This window comes from Anser cygnoides, chromosome 16 (assembly GCF_040182565.1).
Source record: "Anser cygnoides isolate HZ-2024a breed goose chromosome 16, Taihu_goose_T2T_genome, whole genome shotgun sequence".
In the NCBI taxonomy this organism is placed as follows: Eukaryota; Metazoa; Chordata; class Aves; order Anseriformes; family Anatidae; genus Anser; species Anser cygnoides.
The window spans coordinates 3881555-3907293 of NC_089888.1; the positions used below are offsets into that span (position 1 = coordinate 3881555).

At 39.0% G+C, this 25739-nt stretch overlaps 1 protein-coding gene across 2 annotated transcripts in view; it reads left to right on the plus strand.

Annotated features, from left to right (window-relative positions):
* Window positions 1-25013, plus strand: part of TAF4 (TATA-box binding protein associated factor 4) — a 38578-nt gene extending 13565 nt beyond the window's left edge. Inside the window, exons 3-16 of one of the 2 annotated variants that reach the window (XM_066978286.1) lie at window positions 7939-8105; window positions 8459-8578; window positions 10355-10474; window positions 10811-10933; window positions 11835-11924; window positions 13021-13263; window positions 14262-14409; window positions 14754-14868; window positions 15494-15663; window positions 16268-16398; window positions 17724-17849; window positions 18517-18573; window positions 18655-18774; window positions 22612-25013. In XM_066978286.1, the coding sequence (XP_066834387.1) occupies window positions 7939-8105; window positions 8459-8578; window positions 10355-10474; window positions 10811-10933; window positions 11835-11924; window positions 13021-13263; window positions 14262-14409; window positions 14754-14868; window positions 15494-15663; window positions 16268-16398; window positions 17724-17849; window positions 18517-18573; window positions 18655-18774; window positions 22612-22779 (1898 nt within the window). In that variant the 3' untranslated portion in view covers window positions 22780-25013. Of the gene's footprint in view, window positions 1-7938; window positions 8106-8458; window positions 8579-10354; window positions 10475-10810; window positions 10934-11834; window positions 11925-13020; window positions 13264-14261; window positions 14410-14753; window positions 14869-15493; window positions 15667-16267; window positions 16399-17723; window positions 17850-18516; window positions 18574-18654; window positions 18775-22611 lie in introns of those variants that run through there. The other variant, XR_010825297.1, reaches the window with a different exon arrangement.
* Window positions 25014-25739: the final 726 nt, after the last annotated feature.

The following is a 25739-nucleotide window of genomic DNA, read 5'->3' on the forward strand; positions in this document are numbered from 1 at the left end:
TTTCTCTGCATGGGATCCCTGTTGAACACGGTGGCTTTTTGGCATTCCAGCCTGACATTATCCCTTTCGCTGTATTCTTGGAATCAATACTTACAAGTTGTTCACTTCGCTTCTTGGAGAGTACAGGGAAGTTCTGTAGTTTGAAACTAACTTCTTGTGTAGTAGGAGTAAATAAAAGCTTTTCCTGTGCAATGGAGTTGCTTTTGTCTCCTAACTCTTTATAAGGAGTTATAAAATTATTATTATAAAGTTATTATAAAATAATCTTTTATTAAAAGTTTTTCATGATGTAGACTTGTGTACTTGATCTTAAAAACAAACAAAAAAAAATTCCTTGTGCTGTAGTCAGGATTCGTGGTGATTTTTGAGGTCTGTTTCATCTATCTTAGTAATAATCACAGGTCAGCTGTTCAAGAAGTAGAATTTCAGTTATGGTCCAAGTTGTGTGCGCACATGTGATGCGAGGGGAGAGCAGTGACAGGCAAAAGGACTGGAGTGCTGTAGGAAACTAGAGCGGTACCAAAACTTTTAGGCTTTGTGGCTAGGTGAAATCCGGCTTTGTTCCACCTTAAGCCCAGCAGGTGCTGAGCATTTAACAGCCAGCATTAAGGTGTGTGCAGCATCTTATGGCTGTGCACTCGGTCCAGCTGCACAAATCCTCGGCGTTCGGTGCTGTAGGGTGCCCGGCGCTCTGGTGCAGGGCGTGGGTGGACGTGGGCCGGGGTCTCGGTGTGCTGGACAGCTCTAGCACCTGCTGGCAGCCTTGTGGTCATAGGCCTGCCACTGCTGCTGGTTTGTGTTCCTGCAGGCTGTCTGGCACAGCGAGCCGTGGGTTTGTTTTCAGCCAGCTGCTTTGTGGGGTCTGAGACTTGTGCTGCGCGGGCTTAAGCACTGCGGTAACGCTTGTAGGGCCGAGACGCTTACAGATGTCACAAACCAACCAAGTTTGTTCATGAAGCTTAAGAGCTTGGATTGCTGAGCACCTCGAAGATTTGGGAAAGAAAATTCAAGTAAGGGTTTTCCCGGGTTGGTTGTGCAGCACAGCTCGCCTGAGGGTCCAGAGCACCTAAACTTTGTTCGCTCCCCACCCCGTGCCCTTACCCGCAGCGTGCCAGGAAATCCACGGCACGAGGAGGGGTCTGGGCTGCGGCTGAGAAACTGCCCCACTACGAGGTCCGGGCTCCCCTTCTGCTTCGTGGCATGCTCCCCTCTTGATGAGCCGCTGTCACAGTCTGTATGCGACAGAAAAACGGACGGAAATTTATTAATGGAAGCTCAGCTGAAGTCCTGACCTGTTTTTATAGCCCCAGCAATATGTCATGTTGAATCCAAGCGACTTTCAGTTTCCCTTTGAATCTGTGGCTAGTACTTGGCACTCTCTCGTGGGGTTGTGCAATAATTCAGGTAGGAAGGGACCTTTGAAGATCACTTGAACTAAACCTCAGCTCCAAGCACGGTGAACTTCAAAGCCAGGTCAGGTTGCCTGGGGCCCATTCCAGCACCCTCACCTTGCAGTGCCCCTGTGCTGTGCTTGTTCCACTTCGTCAGTATTTCTCCTGCTCTGAGGAGCCCCAAACTGAAGATATTCCACAGGCAACCTTGCAAGCGCCAGTTAATGAGACTCTCACTTCCCTGAGGAAGCTGGCTACATGCATGCTAATACGGTCCAGTACGTGGTTAGCTGCCTTCCCTGCAAGGACGTGCTGCTGACTCCTGTCCAGCTTGTGTCCACCAGGACCCCTGTGTTGTTTTCTTTCTGTAGAGCTTTGGTTTTCAGCCTGTGCTATAGCATGGGGTTCCTCTGTCCCAGGTTCAGGACTTGGTTGTCCATAGACTTTGTGAAGTTCGTATTGTCTTAATCCTCTAACTCGTTGAATTCTCCCTTAAAGGCAGCCCTCCCTTGTAGCATATCAGGAGCTCCCCCGGGTTGTTGTCCTGTGCAGACTTGATGAGTGTTTTCTGTCCCATCACCCAAGTCACTGACAGGGATGGTGAAAGGTTTTGGTGCCAGCATAAAGCCCTGGAGGTTGCCAGAAGTGACAGTGCATCTAACGACGGTGCACAGCTCTCAACAGGTACAAAATAACGCATCCCTGGTAAAATCCAGCCCACGGCTGTGTTGCCATTGAAAGTCTGTGCTGTTCGTCACGTTTGTAACCGATACTTCTCATGAACTGGTGTGTACATGGTCCTTCACGAGTGCTGTGTGTCTGCTGGTTTATTGCAGCAGCTCTTCTTTGACTTACATAAGTAATTCCAAACCTGTCTAAAGTTGTCCTGTGCGAGGGGAGGCCTCCTTTGCTTACTGAGATTGTCACGGAGCTGCCAGGAGCTTGCAGACTCGTAGCCTACACTAGTCAGCTTCGGTAGGGTCGTCCCTCTTTTACTGGCTTTTTATTGCTGTAGAGTGAGAACTTGTATAGGCAGGCTAGTTATCATGAGGGGAGTTAGCGTTGGTGGCAGCACCAGGCTATCCTTCCCTCCCTGTAAGAGGGGCCACTGTCATACGTGTAACTGCTGCTCAATGCTCTCCCTGAGGTTTCTACAGGCAGCGATCCTTTGCTCCAGCTGTCTATCCACTTTTCTGCCACCTTTTTTATATTGGGAAAATCTTAAAAACTTCTTCCTTTCGTAAAGGTTTTGTCATTCCAGGGTCTCTGTGCAGCTTGATCAAATCACCTAAAGAGCACTGACTCACCCCCCTGCTTCTTAGGGTGTCTGTGGTGTGTCTGTTATCAACTTGCATACCCTTACGGACACTTGCTTTCCTCTTCATTGCAACAGAATCTCTTCTGACAATATAGAAAGGATACCGATACTGTTATAAAGCTTTCTTCTGCTAATACGGCACTGCCCATTTACAATTACTGTCAGATTTTTATTCCAGGTCAGAGTTTGTAACTGAGTATGTGCCTGAGAGCTGTGGGCACTGCTTTGGCATTAAGATAACCTCTTTGGTGAAATTTCCGGGCAAATCCGGATAGGATTTGAAGATTTGTCAGGTTCCAATGGACTTCACGATCAATAACCTTCTTTTCTAGAGATATTTGTTCGAACTTTGATTTCCTGCACCTGAACTACCAATCCTCTAGTTATTCTTTGGGGCTTGGATGTCTTTTCTGAACACGGGTGCTGTGCATTGAAGGTGATGCTGTGCTGTCTAACAGTGCTCCCTGAGCCTAAGTGTGCGTGTGGTTTTTCTTTTCCTTTTCCTGGAGGTAAAGTTCAGTTCCCTTTTTGTTTTGAGAACAGAATCTCAGAGAATTTCCTCAGAAGACTGGAAAAACATATTTTCCATGTGATTTCAAGAGCATACATCCATTAACTCCTCTGTGTCTGTCTTAGCTACAAAAAAAACCCCCACCTTATTAAAAGTCTACATTCATTAATGATGGTTCCGAACGGGTCTGGATCAGACCATGGGCTGTACTGTGGGTAAAGAGCAAAATCTCTAAGTTTCAACCTATTTGTTCTTCAGTTCAGTATCAGAAATGCTGTTGATCTGATAGGATACTTCGAAGGTTTTCTATTTCACAGCTACCGAAGAGTTTCAGTCCTTCATGCGGGTGTGACGAGCGTGGGCATTCCTTCCTGTGGTCCTCGTGCTGGGTGCGTGCTGCCGTTTCAGCACGTCACCTGGTGTGTGAGTAGTCCCTGAGCAGAGCATCGCTTGCTCTGAGCCGGGCTGACACCTGGCTGCGTCTGCTGGGTGTGCTCGTCGGGGTGACGGTTTGCTGGACCCCGCAGCTCCTCAGGGCCGTAACCTGCAGATGCCTGCTGTACCTGCTGGAAGTTTGAATTCTGTCATTCCAGCTCTTGTACGTGTTGTTAATCTAGCTTTCTAGGTTTACCGGAGGAAGCGTCTCTGGTTCTCTCAAATGTAGAGGTTCCCTGCAAGAGAGAAGCTGCATGTCTCGGGAGTTACCCAGGGTGGTCTGTAACAGCTACGAGATCACTTTTGATTTTTCTGCCTTTATTATTCTGATATGGATTTTTTTTTCCTTTAGCCTTTGCTAAGGCACGACATCTTTCAAAGGAAGGGGAGGGCATTAAAAGAAAGCCTGGTTTGTGTTTTTCTGACATGCCGTATGGGCAGAGCTCTTCACATTTTATTCCACTGCATGATTTTACAACTTCCATTAATTTAAGAAAAAAAAGAACAAAACCCTTTTGAAAAAAGAAATGCCATTAGCAAATAAAATACAAATAGCAGGAGGCAAAGAAGACTCAATGTAGAGTCATGTCGCTATGCTATATAATAATGAACTTTTCTACCCAAAAGGTTTCTTGAAAATTAGCAAGATCTGGAAAGTTCTCTGCAACGAGAGTACGTGAGATGACCATTGAACTAGTTAGGAGGACAAATCCTTCTCGATGTAAGGAGAAATCTAACTCAATTTTGCTAATCCTTCATTTGGAGCCGTGATGAATTGTTTAATTCAAACTAAAATAGGAGCCTCTTTCAGGATTCTGTTAAGCCTCAAACTTCTAACAAAAATAGTAATTAATTTTAATTTTAATTAGTTTTTTAATGAGGGCCTTGGAAAGAATGCTAGAATGTTTGCATTTTTAATAGCGAATATGATTTTTGTAGTACATATTATTAGACTTTCTAGGAAAAAAACAGATATTTAATATGTGCAGGGATTTTATTGTCACTTCTTTCTAATAGAACATCTGCAATGATCTTTGTTAACTGATTGGCCTGAAATAGCAATTCAGCCTCTTGGGGAACAAAAACCTGGATTGTAAACTTGAAACAAAAGGTATTTCTCATTCTTATGTAAATGTGATGCTGCATTTAATGGAGAAGTGAAGTACCTGGGTACAGTTCTAGCTGTCGTCTAGTACCTGCTGGTCGTTTCTGGTCCGGTTCACACAACATTTGTACCCTTATGCTTTGGAGTATGAGATTTATGGTATTTCTCTGTATATCAATATTTAAAATATACGTTTTTGGAACTGAAAAGATATATATATTTCCTTCACAAGTGAAGGTGTCTCCAGCTCCCTTTTAAAAATTGCCAGCAAGGTCGGAGAGATGCGACGTGGTCAGTCAGAAATCAGTCGCCCTCATTGTATTACGGATGAATTTCTGCACGAAAGTGTCACAAACAAAGTTCATCTTGATCTAAATTCTTACACCTTTTTTGAAATTATCTCTATTCCAACAAGACACGATTTCAAGCAGGTGAAATGTGTGAAATCATCGCGCTGTGATTAAAGCTTATGCAAGGCTGGTCTGCTGCTTGTAATTGTCTCTGCGCTTACATGTAGCCGGTGAAGTGCGCACAGCAATTTATCTGTCAGCGGTAGACCCTAACTTAAAGATATATTAGAAACTGTATAAATTGAAAATAACTGCGTATCAAACAGGAGCGCAGTATAAAAGAGCTATTTAAACGAGGACAGATATGGATGTAGCTGTGCGTGAATTACTTTTTCTATTAGGATTTCAGGACTTGAGCGAAGATTCAGACTTGCCGTAGTTAGACATCTGACAGGGCAGTGCCCAGAGCCAAGGCTTCGATTATAGCTGATTGTTTTTTCTGTCGACTGCCAAAACCTGAATTTCCTTGGTATGTTTTGTAAGGTTTACGCTAATGCGCTTTTCACCTGTGTCAGCGGCTGAGCTGTGTTACCGTGTAGGCATGCTCCTACTTTGCGTGGAGCTCAGGGAGAGCATCTCGCGGTCCTGGCACGGTGCTTGCCCTGCAGCGGTGGTCACCTTTGGTTTGGTGCTTATCTCGAGTTGGTATCTGTTACGCTGGGCTTCTGGAAGGAGGAAATACACAACTCCCCTAAAGAAAACTCCCCTAAAGAACTTGGGTGGTGTGTTAGCCCTTCAGTGTTGTGGGGAACCCCAAAATCGTGGTGTTTAAGGAAAAAAGTTTCCTACGGATGTCAATATACTTGCGTGCGTTTCAGGGCTTCTTTAAGTGAAGCCGTATAATTGTGCTCGACCTTTTGATTTGCTAGAAACTAAACGGTAATCAGCCAGATTAAATATTTGACGTTGTCCTGAAAATAGCCCCTCTAGTCAGACTTACACTGTCCTCATGTCTTCAGTTATAATAATATTGGAGATTTCCACTGATGCGGTGTTCAGTTTCTTCAGCTGATTATTAAGAAAGGTGACAAAATTGGGCAACAAGAATTCATCACCTAAGATTTCATGTTTGCACATTGGGAGATTATTGCCAAGTTCTTTTTGTGCAAGGATGAGCTTGGCATGCTAGCAAGTCACTTCTTAGGCTTTAAACTACTGAATTTCTCTCTTTTTTTTTCTGTATGTGTGTTGGTAGCCCTGTTCCTGTGTTGTGAGGCTGTTGGTGAGAATGTAGTGGTGGTTCTAACGAGCAGCAGAGAGGAGCAAGCTCTGAGGTTATAAAAGTTCTTGTAAGCTGTGCTGGTATGCGTGGCTTTGCTGTTGTAATTAAAATGCATCTCTTGACATAAGTCACAGGAAAAAAGACCTTACTTTTTGTGGTGGCATGGTTTTCCAGGCATGACAGCTAAACTTCAGTCTGTTTAGTTCTGCAGTCTTGAAGATTATAAAGATTTTCCCCCTCCACCACTCCTTCAGAAAGACAACTTCAGAATATTTGCTTCTAGATACAGCTCTTGTCTGCAGCACGTAGTGCTCCCACCTTAACGCTTCTAAACAAGCTGTGATAGAAATTTACCTTTTTGATGTAAATGAGCTTTTTGATGTAAATTTTGATGTAAATTAACATCTGTGTAATACTAATATAATAATGTTTTCCTTTTGATCTCATATTTGTAAAAATCAGTATATGGATTTTGTAGCTGAATGCTAATTTTCAAACCATCCAAGCAAACTTTTTAAGGCTCTGTCTGTAGACATTTCAGCACTTCAACTAGAAAACCAAATGAAAGCTTGATTCTTTTGTGGTAGTCATGCTATGCGATTCTAGAGAAGAGATCTATCTCCACGTATTGTTGGGGAGCATGTATAGGTTTTTTATCCACTGATTAACAACTAAAAATGTCTGGTTTCTGTAGCGCCTCTTCATTTTCGTGGTGAAGTCTCCTCCTGTAGGTTGTTGCTCAAACAGGCTAACAAGTTTTGGGTGCCCAGTTTGTTTCTTTGGGTGGCTTATTCGGAGCTCACGAATTCCTGAGGCTCTCACAGACTGACTGAGACATGAGGAATGAATGAACCCTTGAAAAAGTTCATGTTGTCCCGATCCCGATGTTGTATGTGCTTCTAGAAAGAGACTGGCATCTGAAAATCTGCCTGGTCGGGTCTGGTCCCCTGGAGCTATCCGGTGGGGTTAAGTGCATCGATCGGAGTGACTGAGCAGGGAACGGCTGCCTCGTTTCCCTCTCCGTTTTATTTCCCTTTTGGGGTGTAACATGGCACAGTGCAGTCTGTTGCAGATGCACATGAGAAAAATTATGATTTTATAACCGCTTTCATTACTAAATTTGTTACAGGGAAATTAATTTAGAACTTAGACAATTGTGTTCCTGTTGCTGGTGAAACCTAGTTTGATTTTAATTTCTCAAAAAATAACAGGAGTCTTGCTTAACGGGAAGATTTTGTTTTAGTTGCTGTGCTAAATAAAACATCTTTTACTAAAAAAAACAGGAGCAATTTTTATGTGATTACTAACTTTAACCTCTACTCTCATGAGATGTTTGGTCGGGAGGGATGTGACTCGTGTGTGCTGATGCACACCATGCAGAGCATTTTGATGAATAAAGAGTCCTTCTGCAGCTAAGCTATTCTGTACAGAATATGGTAACACATCGGGGTATTTTGCTTTTATTCCAAACTACTTTTGCTGGCTGTGTAGTACTTCAACAGTGCATTCATTCCGCTAACATATCCAACTTGGATAAACTGAAAAAATGTGTTCTTTCACATTGGAAAAGGACAGTATGTTTCTTGACTAATTTCTTTTTTACCAGGCATGGTCCTTGTGCGTAGTGAGAACGGGCAGTTGCTGATGATCCCTCAACAAGCCTTGGCGCAGATGCAAGCACAGGCACATGCCCAGTCTCAGCCTCAGAATACTATGACTCCTCGTCCTGCTACCCCTACCAGTGCTCCTCCAGTACAGATATCGACAGTGCAGGTTTGTTCAGTGATTTGCAGCATTTAAAAAAAAAAAAAAAAAAAAGGTTTTAGCTGAAAAGAATACACCAGAAAGCAACATGTGTTGTTAGTGATGTGAAGAAGTCATTGATGAAATGGGTAATATACAGACTTCCCCATGTGGAATAGGCATTGAGTTTTGTTCTGAATCTGTTACAGTTTGGCTGGCCTTCATCAAAAATATTCTTACTTGTATGCATGGCATTAAGTTTAAAACTTCTTTATATCAATAAAACCATTCAAGACCAAATATGGTTAATAAGGGATCGGTAGATTATATTTCAATTTAGGAACTACCATGTGTTTTTTTTTCTTTTTCTTCTCTCTCCCTAGGCTCCGGGAACGTCTATTATTGCACGACAGGTGACACCAACTACTATTATCAAGCAAGTGTCTCAGGCTCAAACAACAGTGCAACCCACCACAACGCTACAGCGTCCTCCTGTTGTGCAAGTAAGTCTGCAGAAATGGAAGGTGTGCCTGAGGTACCTCACTTGTTAAGATAAGGTGAAAGCCCTGAAACTGCCAGAAATACAGGAGTTATAATTGGAAGCTTAGTGCATGGAAGAAATATCGTATGGATTATCCTTTCTAAAACATTTGCAGATCCTAATTTACTTCAGATTTTGGATGAGGATATAAAAAAAAAAATATATATGATTTTTAATGGTTTTTTTTTTTCATATTATACCTATCTGCATATATATGTATGTAAAGGTGTCCTGCTCTAAGTTTTTATAATTGCAGAACTGGGCAAAATAAAGTAACTTTTATGCCTTCTCCCTCAAAAAAGTGACACTATTTTCCTTTAGATTTGGAGCTTTGGCAGTAATCCTATGATGGATCTGAAGTCCTCCAAATCCCGCAACAAAATTTACAATTACAAACAAAACAACAAACAAAAACTTGCCCTGGTAGCCTTCTCTTCCACAAGCCTTCTCGCTCTTCTGAATTTGTGCTTTGGTTTGTGTACTTGTGGAGATTCTAATAGCACTAGGACAAATCATGATGTCTTAGCATGGCGAGGTCTCTTCTAATTGATCAGCCTGTATTAATGAAAGGCTTCCATGTTGATTTTTTTTATTTGAGGGGGAGGAAGGGGAATACCAAGTTTAAGACGCAGTACAGAAGTGTGAAATTCTCCCTTTGACTTCCAGGCAACAATACGATGTGATTGCTGTTGCCTAATGATATAATTGTGCTTTCTTCATCCTTGGAGTAGAGAGGATTCAAGAGTTTTCATTTAATACATGCAGGTTTTGCTGTGCACCCTGTTAACCTTTTTCCCTCTCAGATCCTTTGCCTATGCCAGTGGTCTTTCCAAGTCTAAGAGTTAATGTATCCGAGTCTCACTCATCTACACTGCTGTTGTACTGGAGGAAAAAATCATTCCATCTGCATGTTTTTTTTCCTGTAACGGGCATATCGTGGTCTTCATTTATCCTTATTACAAAAGGATGTGACATGTTAAAACCTTATCTCCTTTTCCGTCTCCCAAATACCAATGAAAGTTACCTTTGGCACCACTGGAGCCTTTTTCTTTATGTATATTTGTATTAAAGAGCAAGTTTACAAATAAATTGTTAAAGTTCTGTGAGCTAGCTTTAGCTTGATAAGAATTATTGTTTCTCTGATTGGGTTGTCATTAGTAATTAGAATGTGTTGGAAGGCTGAGTGGGACTGCACGTCTGAAAAGTTCTTGTTTACAGTGTTGTTTCTTTAAAGGTGGTATTCCTACCTTGAATTACCACCTTGTCTATGAAAGTAGAAAAATGTTTTGTCCTGTTGTTCATCAAAAAGACCTAGACAATACCAAAGCTTTTGTGCTCATTGTGCTTTTTAAAAAAGTCTCCTTTTGAAAGTGGCATTTAAGGAAACAGGCAAAAATAGTTATTGCATTGACAGAAACGTAGTGCTTTTTTTAATCTTGTTGTGAAACAACAGAGTACAAGGGTATGTTTGTGGTATTATTTTGCGATTTTATTGAGTAACCAAAAATCCTGCAATTGTTAATCAACTTTTGCCATTTCAGTTTTGAATGTGTAGTGTTTTGTGCCATCTGGTGGCTCTTTCTTTCCACTGCAACAGATAGTAGATGAGCAACTTCTTTTTTATAGGAGCTGTGAAAGAAGATGCCCACTGCCCTATGGCTTGGTTAATTTGATGGTTTGATAGGAAACAATCAGGTACATTCCAAGTATAATAATCTTATGTTTGTATTTTCTGCAGCCTCAGATTGTTCTGGGTGGTACTGCACAAACAACTACATTGGGGACAGCAACAGCTGTACAAACTGGAACTCCTCAGAGAACAGTGCAAGGAACGACAGCAACCTCCACTGCTGCCACAGTAAGATACTGAGTGCATTAAAAAACCCTTTTATTACAACCATGTATGTATATCTATACACATATACACACACAGGCACTGATCTGGGTGGAGAGTAGTAAAGATGTAAGAGTTCTGTTACCTGATGGTCTTGGGAAAACAGTAAACTTTTGGCAGGACCATATAACTTACAAAGTGTGAACACTTTTTTTAATTCAGGGAACTGAATTAATAAATATTATTCAGTGATGAACTAGAGAAGGACTTTATTTCTCAGAATTCAGGTCAGAGTATTTATTACAAAGAATTTATTATCCCTTCTGTTTCCCTTCTACTCCCCCTGCCCACCTCCATCAGGAAACTATGGAAAATGTGAAGAAATGCAAAAACTTTCTATCCACGTTAATAAAACTGGCATCATCTGGAAAACAGTCTTCAGAGACTGCGGCTAACGTGAAAGAATTGGTACAGAACCTGCTGGTAAGGAAAGTTCATATGACTGAGTGTTTATGATGAGGAGGAAGTTTCTAAAATGTGAGATAAACCAAACACTGCTTTTTCTGAATTAAAATATATGCATATATTTTCCTTTAAAGCTTGTAAATCAGATGTTGCTGCTCATATTCATGCATGAAAACTTAACCATGACATCTGTTAACTTATTGTAATGGACCTATGCGAGTTAAATTTAAGTGCAAATTATATAAATGATGACTCTTTTTAAATTCTATGGTTTTTATTGATAAAGCAATGAATAAAAATATGAATTATGAAATATCAGGAAAGACAGTGTAGCTAGTAGAATAGCTTAGTGTAGGAAACCACAAACTTTTACAAAATAATAGTAAATAATATTACCTGAAGCTAATGTTAAAGCTTGACGTACTTAATATTTATAGAATGAATAGTAATACTGCTTAGCCTGGTTGTGAGCAGCCTTTAATTTAAGGCAGAGCTGTGTATTCTGGATGTTATCATGAGATAACCAGAGGTGGTCACAAGACCAAAAGTCAAAACATCCTCTCCTAAGAGGAATATAAAACTAGTTTTGTGAGTGATATGCCACCTTAGTATATGATGGGCACACCTTTAATTATTTGAAATGGAGGAGCTATGGTACTTTGGAAAAGAGAACACCAGAGATGGGGCTGCCAGGCTGTTCAGAGCAGTTGATAGCTCTTGATAATTCTCTGTGGCTGACGTCTTAAAACTGCATTCAAAAATCATTGCTATGATAAAACTTGATAACTAAAATTAGTGGGGGATGATAAAACTGCTTATTTTCTGTAGATTGCTAAGACTTATTTTTTTTTGCTTGGAGTTGAATAAATGTAAAAGGTAATTTTTGCAAGTTCATTTATTTTGCTTTTCTGTTCTGAAGGATGGAAAAATTGAAGCAGAAGACTTCACCAGTAGGCTCTACAGAGAACTTAATTCTTCACCTCAACCTTACCTTGTGCCTTTCCTGAAGGTAACTTGTGTTCACAAGTCCTCACGTATAACTGTGCTTATCTGCCTGCAGCACTGAGCACAAGCTCATCTTTTACCAGTACAGATGGAATTCTGAGATGATGTAGATGGAAATTTTAAATGGTGCCTGGTTAGACTTCTGCTCCCTTAAAACAATATTTCTGTCTCTTGGTTCCAAAGGTTTGTTAGCATGATTCATTGGCACAACCAATAATATTTCTACTAGTGTCAAATCATAGCTACTTTAAGAAATCTGAAAAGTGTGGGTCGTCTTTCTATTACTTGCAAGCTTTTTCTTTCCATAGCACCAAGCCTATGAATTGATTTATTATCATCTCTTTAGTCTCTTAAAAAAAAAAAAAAAAAGTAGGGATTGAATGATACAGAAAACTGTACCTTCTGGACAAACTCATGCTCCTATGCCTCTGCTATATACTATATATTCATATGGATAAATAGGAAATTTGTCATCTCTCAATAATAAACACCATTTGTCCTAAATTGTATAGTAATTCGACACATCTCAAAATAATGTTTATTCTGAAACATTTAACATCTGAAAAATCAGAGAAGGCACATCAGCACTTCATGGTAAGAGTATAACTCTGCTTGACTAATGTATGATTAAGGGATATAGCTGTAGGTGTGTTTTGATGCTTCTGGATTCTTAAATACTTGTTCATACGTGAGTTGTTCACAAGGACAAAAATTGTTACTGTAAGTAACTAATGTAAGAATTCAGTAAAACTCTGCAGTCTTCTAAGCCATCGCATCTCATAGGTTGGTACATGCAGTCAAGTGAGGCAGCATGAGCTTAGACTGTTAAATATGTACCAAGGGTTCCAGATGGGCTCGGTAACTTAGATGCCTGATGCCCAAGTTTCCACAACTAAAGGTCCTGTTGCTCTGTCTAGCTTTAAACGTGAAGTGGCATGGTATTTCTGTGTGCTGCTGTCACATTTTCTCTTCTGATGTAGATGTCCATGCAGACCAGTGCAGCACACTGACGTTAAACGCATTGCTTTTTATGATTAATGTTTTCTTCTGTGATCTAGCATTAAGATACTCAAGCAAATTCTTTCCCTTCCTCTTTTCAGAGGAGTTTACCTGCCTTGAGACAGTTAACACCGGACTCTGCAGCTTTCATTCAGCAAAGTCAACAGCAGCAGCCAACAACGCAAGCAACAACTGCACTTACGGCAGTGATGCTAAGCCCGTCGGTTCAGCGCACAGCAGGGAAGGCGACTGCAACTGTAACGAGTACTCTCCAACAACCTGTAATCAGCCTAACTCAGCCTACACAAGTTGGTGTTAGTAAACAAGGGCAGTCTACACCACTGGTACGTAAGTTGAAGCGCGTCAGCTGTTACTGCACAGTTGTTTTTTCAGAATGCAGTGAGTTTGCTTCACAAATTGGTTGTTTACCTCAGTCGGATCTTTAACCTTTTTAGAGAAGAGAGCTACTAAGAAGAAAAAAGGTATAATTTAAAATCCATTCACGATTAAAGTACTATATTTCCTGTTTTACCAAGAAATATTGACAGATTTTCTCAATCACTGCATCCCGTGAGAGCAGTGTTACGGAGCATTTTTCACTTCCCATTTCATAAGTCTAACAACAAATTACCCCAAAAGAGGAAAGAAAAGAAGTTTCTTAGGCCTGCATGTAAACCTTAATGAAAACCATATAAGACTATTATAATGTGCACCGCCTTTTTTCCTGTTCTCATAACAAAGCAGTGTCTGCACACAAGCTATTTCTAGGATATGTATTAATACATGTTATTAAATGGCTAGGGTTTCTTGCTACTTAGTACATGAATGTTGCCTGTAGAACATTTGCCATTCATCTGAGCTTCTCTGTCCAGAAATTTTTATATAAGATGAAAAGATTGCTTTTGTCAGTTCATAAATACTTTTTACTTAACTTGAAAGAAAATCAGGGATCTTATCAGTTTTATGGTCTTTATAGCCTAGGCATTATAGCAAGGGGTTAGGGACCTAGGGAAGAAATAGAAATTGAACGCTATATATATTTCTATATCTAATATAGAAACCACAGGTAGAACTTTTACCAGGATTGTTGTGATTATAGTTTTTTTTTTTTAATAGCAGTAAGGCTTTTTTTGTATCACAGAAAGTAGATTAGTTTTCCACTGAGTAATAAATTGTCTAAAGAAACTCAAATACCTTAAAATGTGCTGATTCTAGATCAATGAACAGATGTGTTAAGATGATAACAATTTACAAGTTTATTGTTAGGCTTTTTTCTTCCCACCAGATTCTTAGCCTTAGTTGTTTCAGATTGTTCACAGTTCTTCTTTCTACTTATCTGCAGGTTATCCAACAGTCTCAAAAAGCAGGGACATTGATAAGGCCTCCACAGGTAACGCTGACACAGACACCGATGGTAGCGTTGCGGCAACCACATAGTCGTATTATGCTTACTACTCCTCAACAAATTCAACTGAATCAACTTCAGACAGGTAGGAGGTCAAGATATTTAGTATATATTGTATTGATAGCACTAACTGAAGTCTGTTTTGTTACCGTCAGTTCTTAAGTGCCCTGTAGCTGTATGTTGCCTGTTGTAGTACAGATAAAATTTTTAGTGCATATTGCCATAGTGGCTGGGGTTGCACATATGTTAGGGCAGCATTTACAGTCAACTAAAATGTCTGGGAGCTGGAAGTGCATGGGAGGGTCCTGCTCTAGATGGGTGAAATTCTGGTAGAGTCTTTGTGCCAGGCCCTTGCCATTACTACCCATGACTGGCATGTAAATCTGAACTCTGAAATTTGATGTACAAATGTTGTCTGTCTTCTTGCAGTACCTGTGGTAAAACCAACAGTATTACCTGGAAACAAGGCTATTGCCACTGTTTCAACACAAGTAGCTGCTGCTCAGAAGAATAAACTGAAAGAACCTGGGGGAGGTTCTTTTAGGTGAGGAACCATATGCTTATTTGTACTTGTACTGCCTGGGCAACCTGCTGAGCTCAGTGGGATCCTTTCTGTGTATTCCAGTGGTGCTGAATCAGGCTAGGTAAACTCGCAAGAACTAGAAGTGAATTTTCTGTAGCAGGTTTGCTACTTAAAAACTTGTACAAACAGCTGTGGGTATACTTGTGCCAGACTGGTTTTAGCATTTAGCTGGCACTAAGGATAGATATCAAACCTCACAAACAAATCTTGTCTGGACAAGCAAATAGAATTCATTCCTCTGCTCCTGCCAACTCTGCTCAGGTCGTTCGGATGTACAGCCTGTTTTACAGTGATGAGTGCAGTTTATTATTGTTTGGTGGTAGTGATGTCTAGCCTTTTGTTTCTCAAGATGCTAAAATGTTGCATAAGAAAAGACCTTAAGAAAAACAGTTAGGAAGTGCAAAATGGCAAGAATACTTTGGAATCAAATGATTTATTTTAATGTATAATAAAAGCAAATAAAATGTAAAAGTTAAATAAAATATTCAGATTTGTTGTGGAATTTACCTGCAGTTGAGGTTTTGTAGCAGAATGTGTAGATACAAGAACTAAATGTTATGGTTGTAACGAGTTTTTGTTTCTTAAGGGATGACGATGACATTAATGATGTTGCATCAATGGCTGGAGTCAACCTGTCAGAGGAAAGCGCTCGAATATTGGCAACAAACTCTGAGCTAGTGGGCACGTTAACAAGGTCCTGTAAAGATGAAACCTTCCTCTTCTCAGCACCTTTACAAAGAAGGATATTAGAAATAGGTAAGTTAATGTTTCTAGAGCTTTAAGAAACAAATTTCACTAGTGTTGGGTGTACTTGAAGACATTTTCCATAGAAATTGATTTGAATAGTTTTAAAGTAGCTAGAGTAGTTACCTTTTGTATATTTGGATGCTTGTGTGGGCAGTCATTCAGCTTATGAAAGTAGAAGAACAGTGTAAGCAATAACAAAGCTGTAGAAATATTTTCTAAAATGATGGCAACTTAACATCAAAATTAGTGGACCCTGTTAAAATTCTGACTGCATAAAATGATAGAGCAACTAAAATAATTAAATTTGTTTTTAAAAAAAGAAATCCAGAAACAACTTTATTGTATTTATGCACAAGTTTAAAAATTATAGTATAACTAAAAATGTTCTTAGGTTACTTGTTTTACTGTGGCATGCAGCATTTGTTCATAGTCGTAAATTTTGTTAAGCTAATGTAAACTTTTATATGTATACTGTTTCCTGTCTAATGCTTGTTCTCAGAAATACACATGATGGCCTTATTTTTTAAAGTGTTTAAATTTCCATGATTGAGATTGACCAGATGTTTAGCTGCACGTTATAATTTTTTTTTACAACTTTCTGTCCTGATCATAGGTAAAAAACACGGAATAACAGAAATCCATCCTGATGTAGTTAGCTACGTATCACATGCTACACAACAAAGACTACAAAACCTCGTGGAAAAATTATCGGAGACTGCTCAACAAAAGAACATTTCTTATAAGGTAACTGTATTTAACTGCACAGATAAAATTGCGCAGTTTCCATGGGCTCTTAGGGTTGGCTGTGATACATGTGTTTAGATGTTCTTCATTCTGTGAAGTTAGTTTGTTTATTGTCTCTGACTGATTTACCTTACACTAAGATTATTAATATACATAGATGATTAGAATACTTCAGCTTGCCTTTGCAAAAATTTTTTCAAACCAATGTTTAGGAGCTGTCCCCACCCCTTTATTATGTCAGATGTTTAAAGTCTGAGTGATTGTACAATGAGAGAGGCAGATAAAAGATGTGGTTTAGTATTATTCACCACACCCAAGCATTATGTGCCATCTGGTAAAGGTCAGTCAGCATCAAGTCTCCCAGTGTAAGGCTGAATGGTGTGATGGATGAGTATTTTTCATTTCCTTTCTACAAGTGTACAGCATCTTTGCAAACAAGCTTTTTGATCTCCTACTGAAAATACATATAGGTGCTCATCTCCAGAAGCCTGTTTTGTGCTCAGTGATGATCTATTTGTAGAGTCCTTGTGTTCTTTTATTTCTGTAATTCAATCTATATAGGCCCAGCAGGTACTGGGAGAAAGTGAATCATTGAACATGCAGTTAATATTCCCTTTCAAGGAAATATTCTTTGGCTATGCTGACCTTCAAAAAGGTATACCCTAAGTCACAGAAGTACAACTCTACAACTGCTCAAGCATGAAGAGGATGCAGCAAAATTTAGCATTGAGGCTTACACCACATTATATCCTTCCTTCCCCCAATGTGAGCATATAGGAGAGAAAAATATATCATGTTTTCTTTTCCTTTTTGGTGGTAACCCGTGTTAAACAAGGCACTTTGTATGGGATGAAGCGACTGAATGTAAAATGAGCTGTTTCACCTGCTCTCCGTGCATGTGGCCACGTTGTATTAGAATGAACAGACTGCACCTGTTGTTAATGCTGCTGGGATCAATGTGGGACTAGGGAGCACTGCTCTGAATTCTCAAGAGACTTCTATCTGACAGATGTGTGTTCTTAATAGATGCAAATGCCTAAGCATTAAAAAATAACAAAAAACAGTTCTCTCTGAAATATGTTTGGGAAGTTAAAGCCGTGATGATATTAGCATAGAAGTCAAAATCTGATGAATTCGTGGAATAGAACAAAATGCTTTTAAGAGCTCTAGCTGGTTTGACGGGTGTAAATATACACTTGCTATTTGTTTGAAAAGGACAAAGTGAACACTTAGCTTTAAATGTATATGTTCTTCTACAGTACAGTACAAGGTAACAGCTTTGTTTTTAAGATATGTAATGAGAAACATATTTGCTATGTTTTCAGGATGATGAAAGATATGAACAAGCAAGTGACGTTCGGGCACAGCTCAAGTTCTTTGAACAACTTGATCAAATAGAAAAGCAGCGTAAAGATGAACAAGAAAGGGAAATTTTAATGCGTGCAGCAAAGGCAAGTGCTTGGATTTCACACACATTTTCAGTGTCATTTTTGACGTCAAAAGTGCAGAGTTTCTTTGCATTTTAAAGGACGTGATGAAGGGAAAGACTCTAATCTTCAGAGACAGAACTTGATGAATGTGTTCTTTAGATACAGCTGTGTTCTGCTTTCCTTGGTAAAGCACGTGAGACAGCTGCTCTACCATTCTCGTTGCATTTTCTTAGATTTACTAGATCTTAAAAACTAGTCCTTGCCTTCTTCACTGAGCAAAAAGGTTTATTTTATATCTTGGTGGTATGCATAAATGAAATGGTATAGAAAAGCTACAAGTATTTTGGAGAATAGAAATAGAATTCAGAAAGATTTTGACAGGATGAAGAAATATAATAGATAGGAATCAGTTGATGCAAGTACTAGACTTTGTGGTTGTACTCAGTGACCTGAATATAGGATGAGTATGACTATCTATGCAGGAGCACTCTAGAGACAATTCACAAAATAAGCCAGGATTTCTGATAGGTTTATGTTGTGTTATTGTGTTACTAATCCACTTCCCACAGAAATTTAAGAAAAGCTTTCATACACTGTGTAAAACTTATCATGTTTATCTGCTTTTGTAAACAAATTACTTTTTTTCTTTTTCTTCCCTGGCTCTTCCATGTTCATCGTTTATCAACAGTCTCGATCTAGACAAGAAGATCCAGAACAGCTTAGGTTGAAACAGAAGGCCAAGGAGGTAAGTGTTCACTTCAACATAAACTTTTCTTTGCAAAATTAGAAGAAAAAAGATTAACCGTACTTGTTTTGACAAATGCAGATGCAGCAACAGGAGCTAGCACAGATGAGACAGAGGGATGCCAACTTGACTGCATTAGCTGCAATTGGTCCCAGAAAGAAAAGGAAAGTGGATTCACCAGGATCTGGATCAGGGACAGAGGTACAGTGCAATTGCAGTCCTTGGTTTTGCTGTGTCACTCTGTAAAAGTCTTTTTCTTCAGAGCTTTCTTTGCTAGTCTGTAGAAGTTTTTGAGTAGCAGAAGTGTATTTTGAAATGTGCTAAGATTTGCTTGCTCCAAGGCCAGAATCAATTTTTAGCATCAGTGTAATGGCACAGGGGACAAAATTTGAGTAGTCATTATTTCCTGATTCACGAAACTTGAGGAATGTTAGAAAGCCATCGCTGTTCTCTCAAGTCTGTGCTTCTTTGGACCTGGTTTTAAAACAGATTGTCATAGCTGTATCCAAACTAACCAACTAAGAGAGCAGACTAATGCCTTTAATGAGGTGGGTGCAGTGGTAGAATTGAGTCACTGCTGAATTTTACATCTGGACCTTCGGGTTATAGGAACTTGCCTAACTTCTTCAGCCTTTGATTGGCCTGTAGTTTTAGGATCTCTACAGCAGATCAGTTTGACCGTTTCTATTTGATGAGCATGTTCATATATATCCCTTGTATGTTCTACCATTTAAACTAGCATTTTAAAAATTAAAAATGCCTCTACTGACAAAGCTATTAGTATGCTCAGTATTTGTTTAGTTTAATGTTCATTTAAATTCAGGTAGATTGATAGACTATCTGCTATATTTGTAAACAAGTTAATGAACATGAAATAGTGTAAAATTATTTTCTGCATGGAACATATTGAATGAAGAATCTCTAATGCTTGGAAAGAACAAAGTCTTCTGAAACTTGTGATTAACAGGTCCAAAAGCGCTCTTCATAATTTGAGACTTTTTCGATGCAGAGTTTTGTATCTGATAGCAAGAGACAGGATACTAATAGTTTAATAATTCTGCTTATTTACTCCATGATCATCCCACATTTTTGCTGCTAAAGCAACTCATTCTATAGAAAAGTCTCATTTCAGAATAGTTCACCTTGCTTTATACTGAGCTACTAGAAGCCAGAATTTGTGTGCTTGATATAAAATTCACAAAACAATCTGAATACTAATACATTTTATTTTTATATTTAAAAAATCAAGCATCTTGAGCATCCTCATAAACAATTTTGTGTTTTGAATGTTACTGAAATGCCTGATATTATTAATAGTATATCAGGCCTGCTTATTGATAGACTTGTTTTTATATAAGTTAACTAATTATTGTATTAAAGTTTTATAAACATAATTTAAAATTAGAATTTAGAAATTAGAAATTGCAGAATGCAGCACTCGGAAAGATCAGTATGTTTATAAATGATGTGGTCTCTGAGGAATATCCTGAAATATTTCACGGAGCGTTGATGTTGGCATTGCCTGCTTATGCGCGCTCAACTGTGCAACATTAATAGTCTGTTAATGTCACTTAGGTTATGGAAAGTATTTTGCATCTACTGTGAACACTTGTTTGTATTTCATCTAAATCTGACTAATTTAGTTATCCTAGATTAATCACTTACTGGTTAACCAATTAACTACAGGTTCCCAGGAAATCTAATCTTTTTGTCTGTTTAATTAAGAACCAGCTGCTTTTGATCTGATAGACTCACAGCTGTGCTTTTGCTGCTGTGTCACTTAACGTTTTTAAATTGAGCTCCACTTGTCACCATTTGTATGCAGTTTGTAGTTAAGGCATGTTAGAAGATGTGTGGAAAAAAATCTACTTAGACACAGATTTGTAAATGCAAGCTTCTGTTGTCTAGGGATGCGGAATCTTAATTACTTGTAAAATCGCCTCTAATAATTGTACTGTTTCAAAATTCAACAAAACAGGTTGGTCTCAGTTTTAGAATTTTAGGTCCAACTGATTTTATTGAATGTTGTAAGAAAGCTCATAACTTATTCTGTGCCTAAAGGAGTAGCATAGTTCTCTCTTTAAAATGACTCCTGATATTTTACTTTATAGACTATAACATTTTGAATAAAAATCAGGATTGAGCTAAGGCATATTTAAACAAACAGCTAACCATTCCATCTACAGCCCTTTTGTTATTAACCTGTATATATTTGACAAAATTTATTTAGCGTCCAATATTGTCCTACATCTTCTAATGTCCATTGAAGTAGATGGGAATTAGGCACCTAAATTGTGCAAGTGCTTTAAAGTGACCTTTTGAGATGTGTCCTTTGTTGTTAGTGGTGTGTTGATGTAAGAAGGGCGGCAGCAAACCCAGTATGCTACCACCTCAGAGATGACAATTTCCAGTGCAAGTTTAGATTGGTTTCTTAGTAACATACACTGAGCAGAAATACATTACTTTAACATGTGGAGGACTGTGCTAGCGTGTGTCTCAGCAGCTTATTCACATTGCTCTCACGCTACTCTAAGTATTTTGGCTTTTCTCCACTCTGCAGTGTTCTTATTTAGAACACTTTTAAAATGCTCTAAACTGCAGGCAGATGAATCTTTATCCACTAGTGGAGTATTTGGGCCTTCTGGTGTCACCTAGTTCTGAAGTTTCATTTAAAAAAGAAAATAATATTAGATTATTCTAGTAAATGAAATAGGAGTGGAAAAAAAGTATCCAGAAGTAAGTGATAGAAATATAATCTGTTCCCAGTCGCTCAGAATATCTTCATTATCTCTATGAACACACAAGAGCAAGGTATCAGCAACAAGCAACTACCGAAAATATTTCCGATTTTTAAAAGTTGAGCTGCAAGTTGGCTTTTTGGTCTCGTTGTGCCATCTACTGGCAACTGTGCCTCACTGCTGCTGCTTCCACCCTGCCGGCGAGGCAGAGCCAGGGAGGCTGGTTGAGAACTTCCTTGGGGGCTGCTCTTCTGATGCTTGCTGCTCTTTAGCTGTCGCCAGCCCCAAGCCAGGCTGCACCCCGGTGCTACCAAGGAGATGTCTCTGCTGCATGTGCTAGAGAACCCTGGCTGTGAGAAAACCCCAGGCTTTCTGGAAAGAGATGCTTTGTTATGGGATAGTGTTCCTGCCTAATCTGATGGCTTTAAAGCACTACAGGATTTCCTTGCTGGTGTAAACAAAAGCATAGAAGACATAAAAGAGTTGTATTTATCACATGTATCCTACCAGAGCTGTGACTGCTGCAAGCGAGAATGCATGGGGAGCTCGCCCCAGCAGAGCTGCTCTGCAAACTCAGCTACCAGCCAGTCTGTATCTAAACAGTGGGGGCATCTCTAAAGAAATCTTACGTTTCTCCTCCTGTTTTTTCAAAGTAACAAATAACACTCTGCTTGTTTCTCTTGCCACCCTGTGTGGCACGCTACCAGTGTGTAGCGAGGGGTAAGTGTTGCTGAATGATAGAGAGGAATTCAGAGATCATTAGGGAATGTTTGCCGGTGTCCAGAATAGCTGCTGCTTAATATAATGCTGAGCCTGGTTACAGCTGTTGTCAACAACAGGCAGAGATCGTGGCACTCTACTGGGAAGATCAGGGGAGATAGAGGATATTCCTTGCGACCTCGCAGTCAGGCTGGTAGGAGCGATTCCTAGCTCAGCAAGAACTCCAGGGCTGCCCCTGGGATCCGTCTGCTAACCTGGTGAAGAATACTGAGAGTAGTCGCTCGTGGGTTTCTGCTTGTTGGGACTGTTGGTCACTAGAGCCTACCAGCAGATAAGAACAGCACTTTGCTTGTGTGTTTTCAAAACAAATCTATATTAAACATCACCGATAGCTTCTAATTATTCAACTATTGTTTATAAAATAGTAATTAAAATGAAGTCTGTAATCTGGTAGCATACACTGTTTGCTAGCCTCCAGGACATAGTCAGTCAGTTTTTACCTCACATGTTTTCTCTGAACAGTTTTGGAGTACCTGTGGGCATTACCAAGTCCTGATTTCTCTGCTCTTCTCGTTCACAGGGATCTGGTTCAAATGCAGCAGTCCCAGGCAGCTCTGGAGTTGGAACAACCAGACAGTTTACGCGACAAAGGATAACGCGGGTGAACCTCAGGGACCTCATATTTTGTTTAGAAAATGAGCGAGAGACAAGCCATTCACTATTGCTATATAAAGCATTCCTTAAGTAAAATGGAAAAGATCAAGGTATTTTTGACGGAGAGCCGCCTGAGGACATTTTTTATATATTTGCAAATTACGCCTTTTTGTAACAAGCAAATGGGATATTGTTTAAAAAACAACCACCTCTTTACATGGAACAGTTTTATATTCCTGTTTATAAATAAACTCTTCAGTATAAGAGAAATACATTTCTGTAACAGTGAGGATACTTACAAGGCCTGTGGATACTATAAAAGGACAATTAAATTTTAACTCATCTCTTGATTGAGTGGCCTTCTTGCCAAACAAGCCATATATAAAGACTGATGGAATCGTTTAGCAAATAACTAGCTACCCTTTGTCAGCCCTGTAGCAGTTTTGACATTAATTGTGCATTTTAGTTCAGTTTTATTCAACTAAATCAATTATATAGGCATATGTCTACAGCAGATGACCTCATTTCATTTAGCTTTTTTTTTACAGTCAGTTAGCAAAGCAAACTGATTTTTTAAGAATATTTATCTTTCCCCAAAATGTTCAAAATCTAGAGGGATATACAGTTAATTTTAAACATAACCTCAATTTTAATCACATTATTGCTTATTAGAGGCCCTGAAATCCCATAAAGGAGGGTTACTTCTGAATGTTTTAGCAGCATCTGTAAAAATGCATATTATTTGCTATAGTTTGTAAAGCTGTAAAGTTAAAAAAGGAAAAAAAGGAAAAAAAGAGAAACCTTTTCAGCATAAATATATTTTACTTGCACTGTGTTTTTTAGCTAAAGTGAAAGCTTAGATTAAATAAAATCAAAGTTGAGAGGAATCATCAAAAGACTGTTTCTCAGTGTGAATCAAGTGTTGAAAAATGGTTGGTGTATTTTGTCAGTAATTGTACATAATTTTTGGCACATAACATAAAAATGGCTATGTAAACTATAATTATTTTGCTAAAAGACTGTATGCAAGCTGTGGGCCTACTTTAAAGATGTCCAGAGCAAAGTCCCTTCTTTGTACCTATTTTTTTATTACAAATATACTAATTGGTTCTTTATATTTTCAGAGGTTATTGTATTAAATTGTCTATTGATAGTACTTTTATGACTGTAAATACTTTGGCTTTCTTTGTGTGAACTCTCATGGTAGAATTTAACTCTCTTGCGTGTAAACTGAATGCTGATCAGTATTTTTATCAACACCTGACAACTGTTACACCCCTTTTATTTTGTCTTTTAGGAATCCTGTCTTTCCATTTTTTTTTCATGTAAATTTTGCACAGTTACTTGTTCATATGTAAATATTTTACTTTCAAAAATGAAGTTTTTAATTGCTATTGTTTTATATAGGATTGAAAGAAAATTAACTCCTTTATTAAAAACAAATTTATCTGTATTTGCTAATGTATTTTTCTCTCTAAATCTTTTCTCTTCTTGGATTTATTTTTCTTGGTACAGTAAAATATTAGTCTACCTGAGGGGATGTTGTTTCCTAAAGATGCACTTTGGTTTTTTATATTGTTTTGTTTGTCAGTGTTTTGGAGGTATGAAACTTTATGAATCTTAAAACTTCATTATTGTCTTAGGGATCTTGGACAAAGATCAATGGATAGTGGTTTTGTTTTGTTTGCTTTTTAAGCAGGGAAACTTTTTGAAGAGATCTTAAAAGTGTTTTGTTTTGGTCCAGTAAAGATTTAATAAAATACCCTCTCGCTGAGGGCAAGCCTACTCCCTCAAACACAGTTAACCACAATGGGTTTCAGAAGAAGGTGTGATAGAAAACAAAGAATTTGGAACACAATTATGAATATCATAATAAGGGACACATTTTTGATTACTAATATGAAAGTCAGAGGTGTATTTCTGGTGCTCTGTACTGAATGTTTAGCTTTATTTTTTTATTTTCCCCCTCTACATGGGCAGTTAAAAAAATAAAATCACAATTTTGAGGGCCCAATCCTGCTATTAGATGAATAGAAAAATCATATTATTTTGATAATTATTTCTTGTACATGGACAAACCTATCCACAGGCTACAGCAGCAAGCACACTGCTAGTGAACTGGCACTCAGCCCGGCACTGACGTGGTCCACGTGAGACTGGTTGTCTCGCTGAAAAAATGGATTAGCTCCAACAGTGGTGTGTTCACCTGACATCATGCGCAACACTTACTTGAAGATTTTAATTGTTTGTAAACTCCAAACTGTCTTTGAAATTATGTAATGTTATTAAGTGGAAAGAAACTACTTTGACTTTTGGCCAAAACATTGTCATAGCCTTCCTTTAATTGTAAAAAACAATTGTGATTGCTAATCACCACCGACCATCCAGCAAGCGAGCACGCTAACTGCAAGGCTGCGGCAGGTAAGTTGAGAAGAAACTGGCCTTCCAATGTTGCTTCCAATAACCAGAGGAGGCTAAGACATGTCTGAAAAATTGAAGTTATTACATGGTATGCTATACTGTGTGTTCCTTGTGCAGTAGAGGTAGTAGCACTTGGTTTTAAATAATATCTTCTTAAGTGCACAATCAGCTCTTCGCTCTGCACAATTTTTTCCTGGCTTGTAAAAGTCATTCTTTTAGAGAGAGAAGCTGGTAGGGCCCATCTCCCTCCTCCAGTTCAAATTGATGTCATTTTTGGCTGAAATACTGGCTCTCAACTATCGTTGGTGCTGGATTGCTTGCTGCCTCATGTGGCTGTTGGCATACATCTGAGATGTTCTTGTGGCAGCTCAGCTATTGATCTTACTTTTTAATTATAAAGATGGTGACTCCCTTTTGAAGCATCTCAGGAGCTTTATGCTCCAGAGCAAACCCACAACCGAGGAGGAGTGACATTTCCAGGAACCGTGTACGTAGAGCAGCACTTACCTAGTGCGTTAGTGACCTGTAAAGAGAGAAGCCGTGCTCTTTTCCTGGCCCCAGAGCTTGCACAGCTCCACCAAAGTGCAAAGGTTCATTTGCCACCAGGCTTGAGCTTCAGGCTGTCCCTTTCCT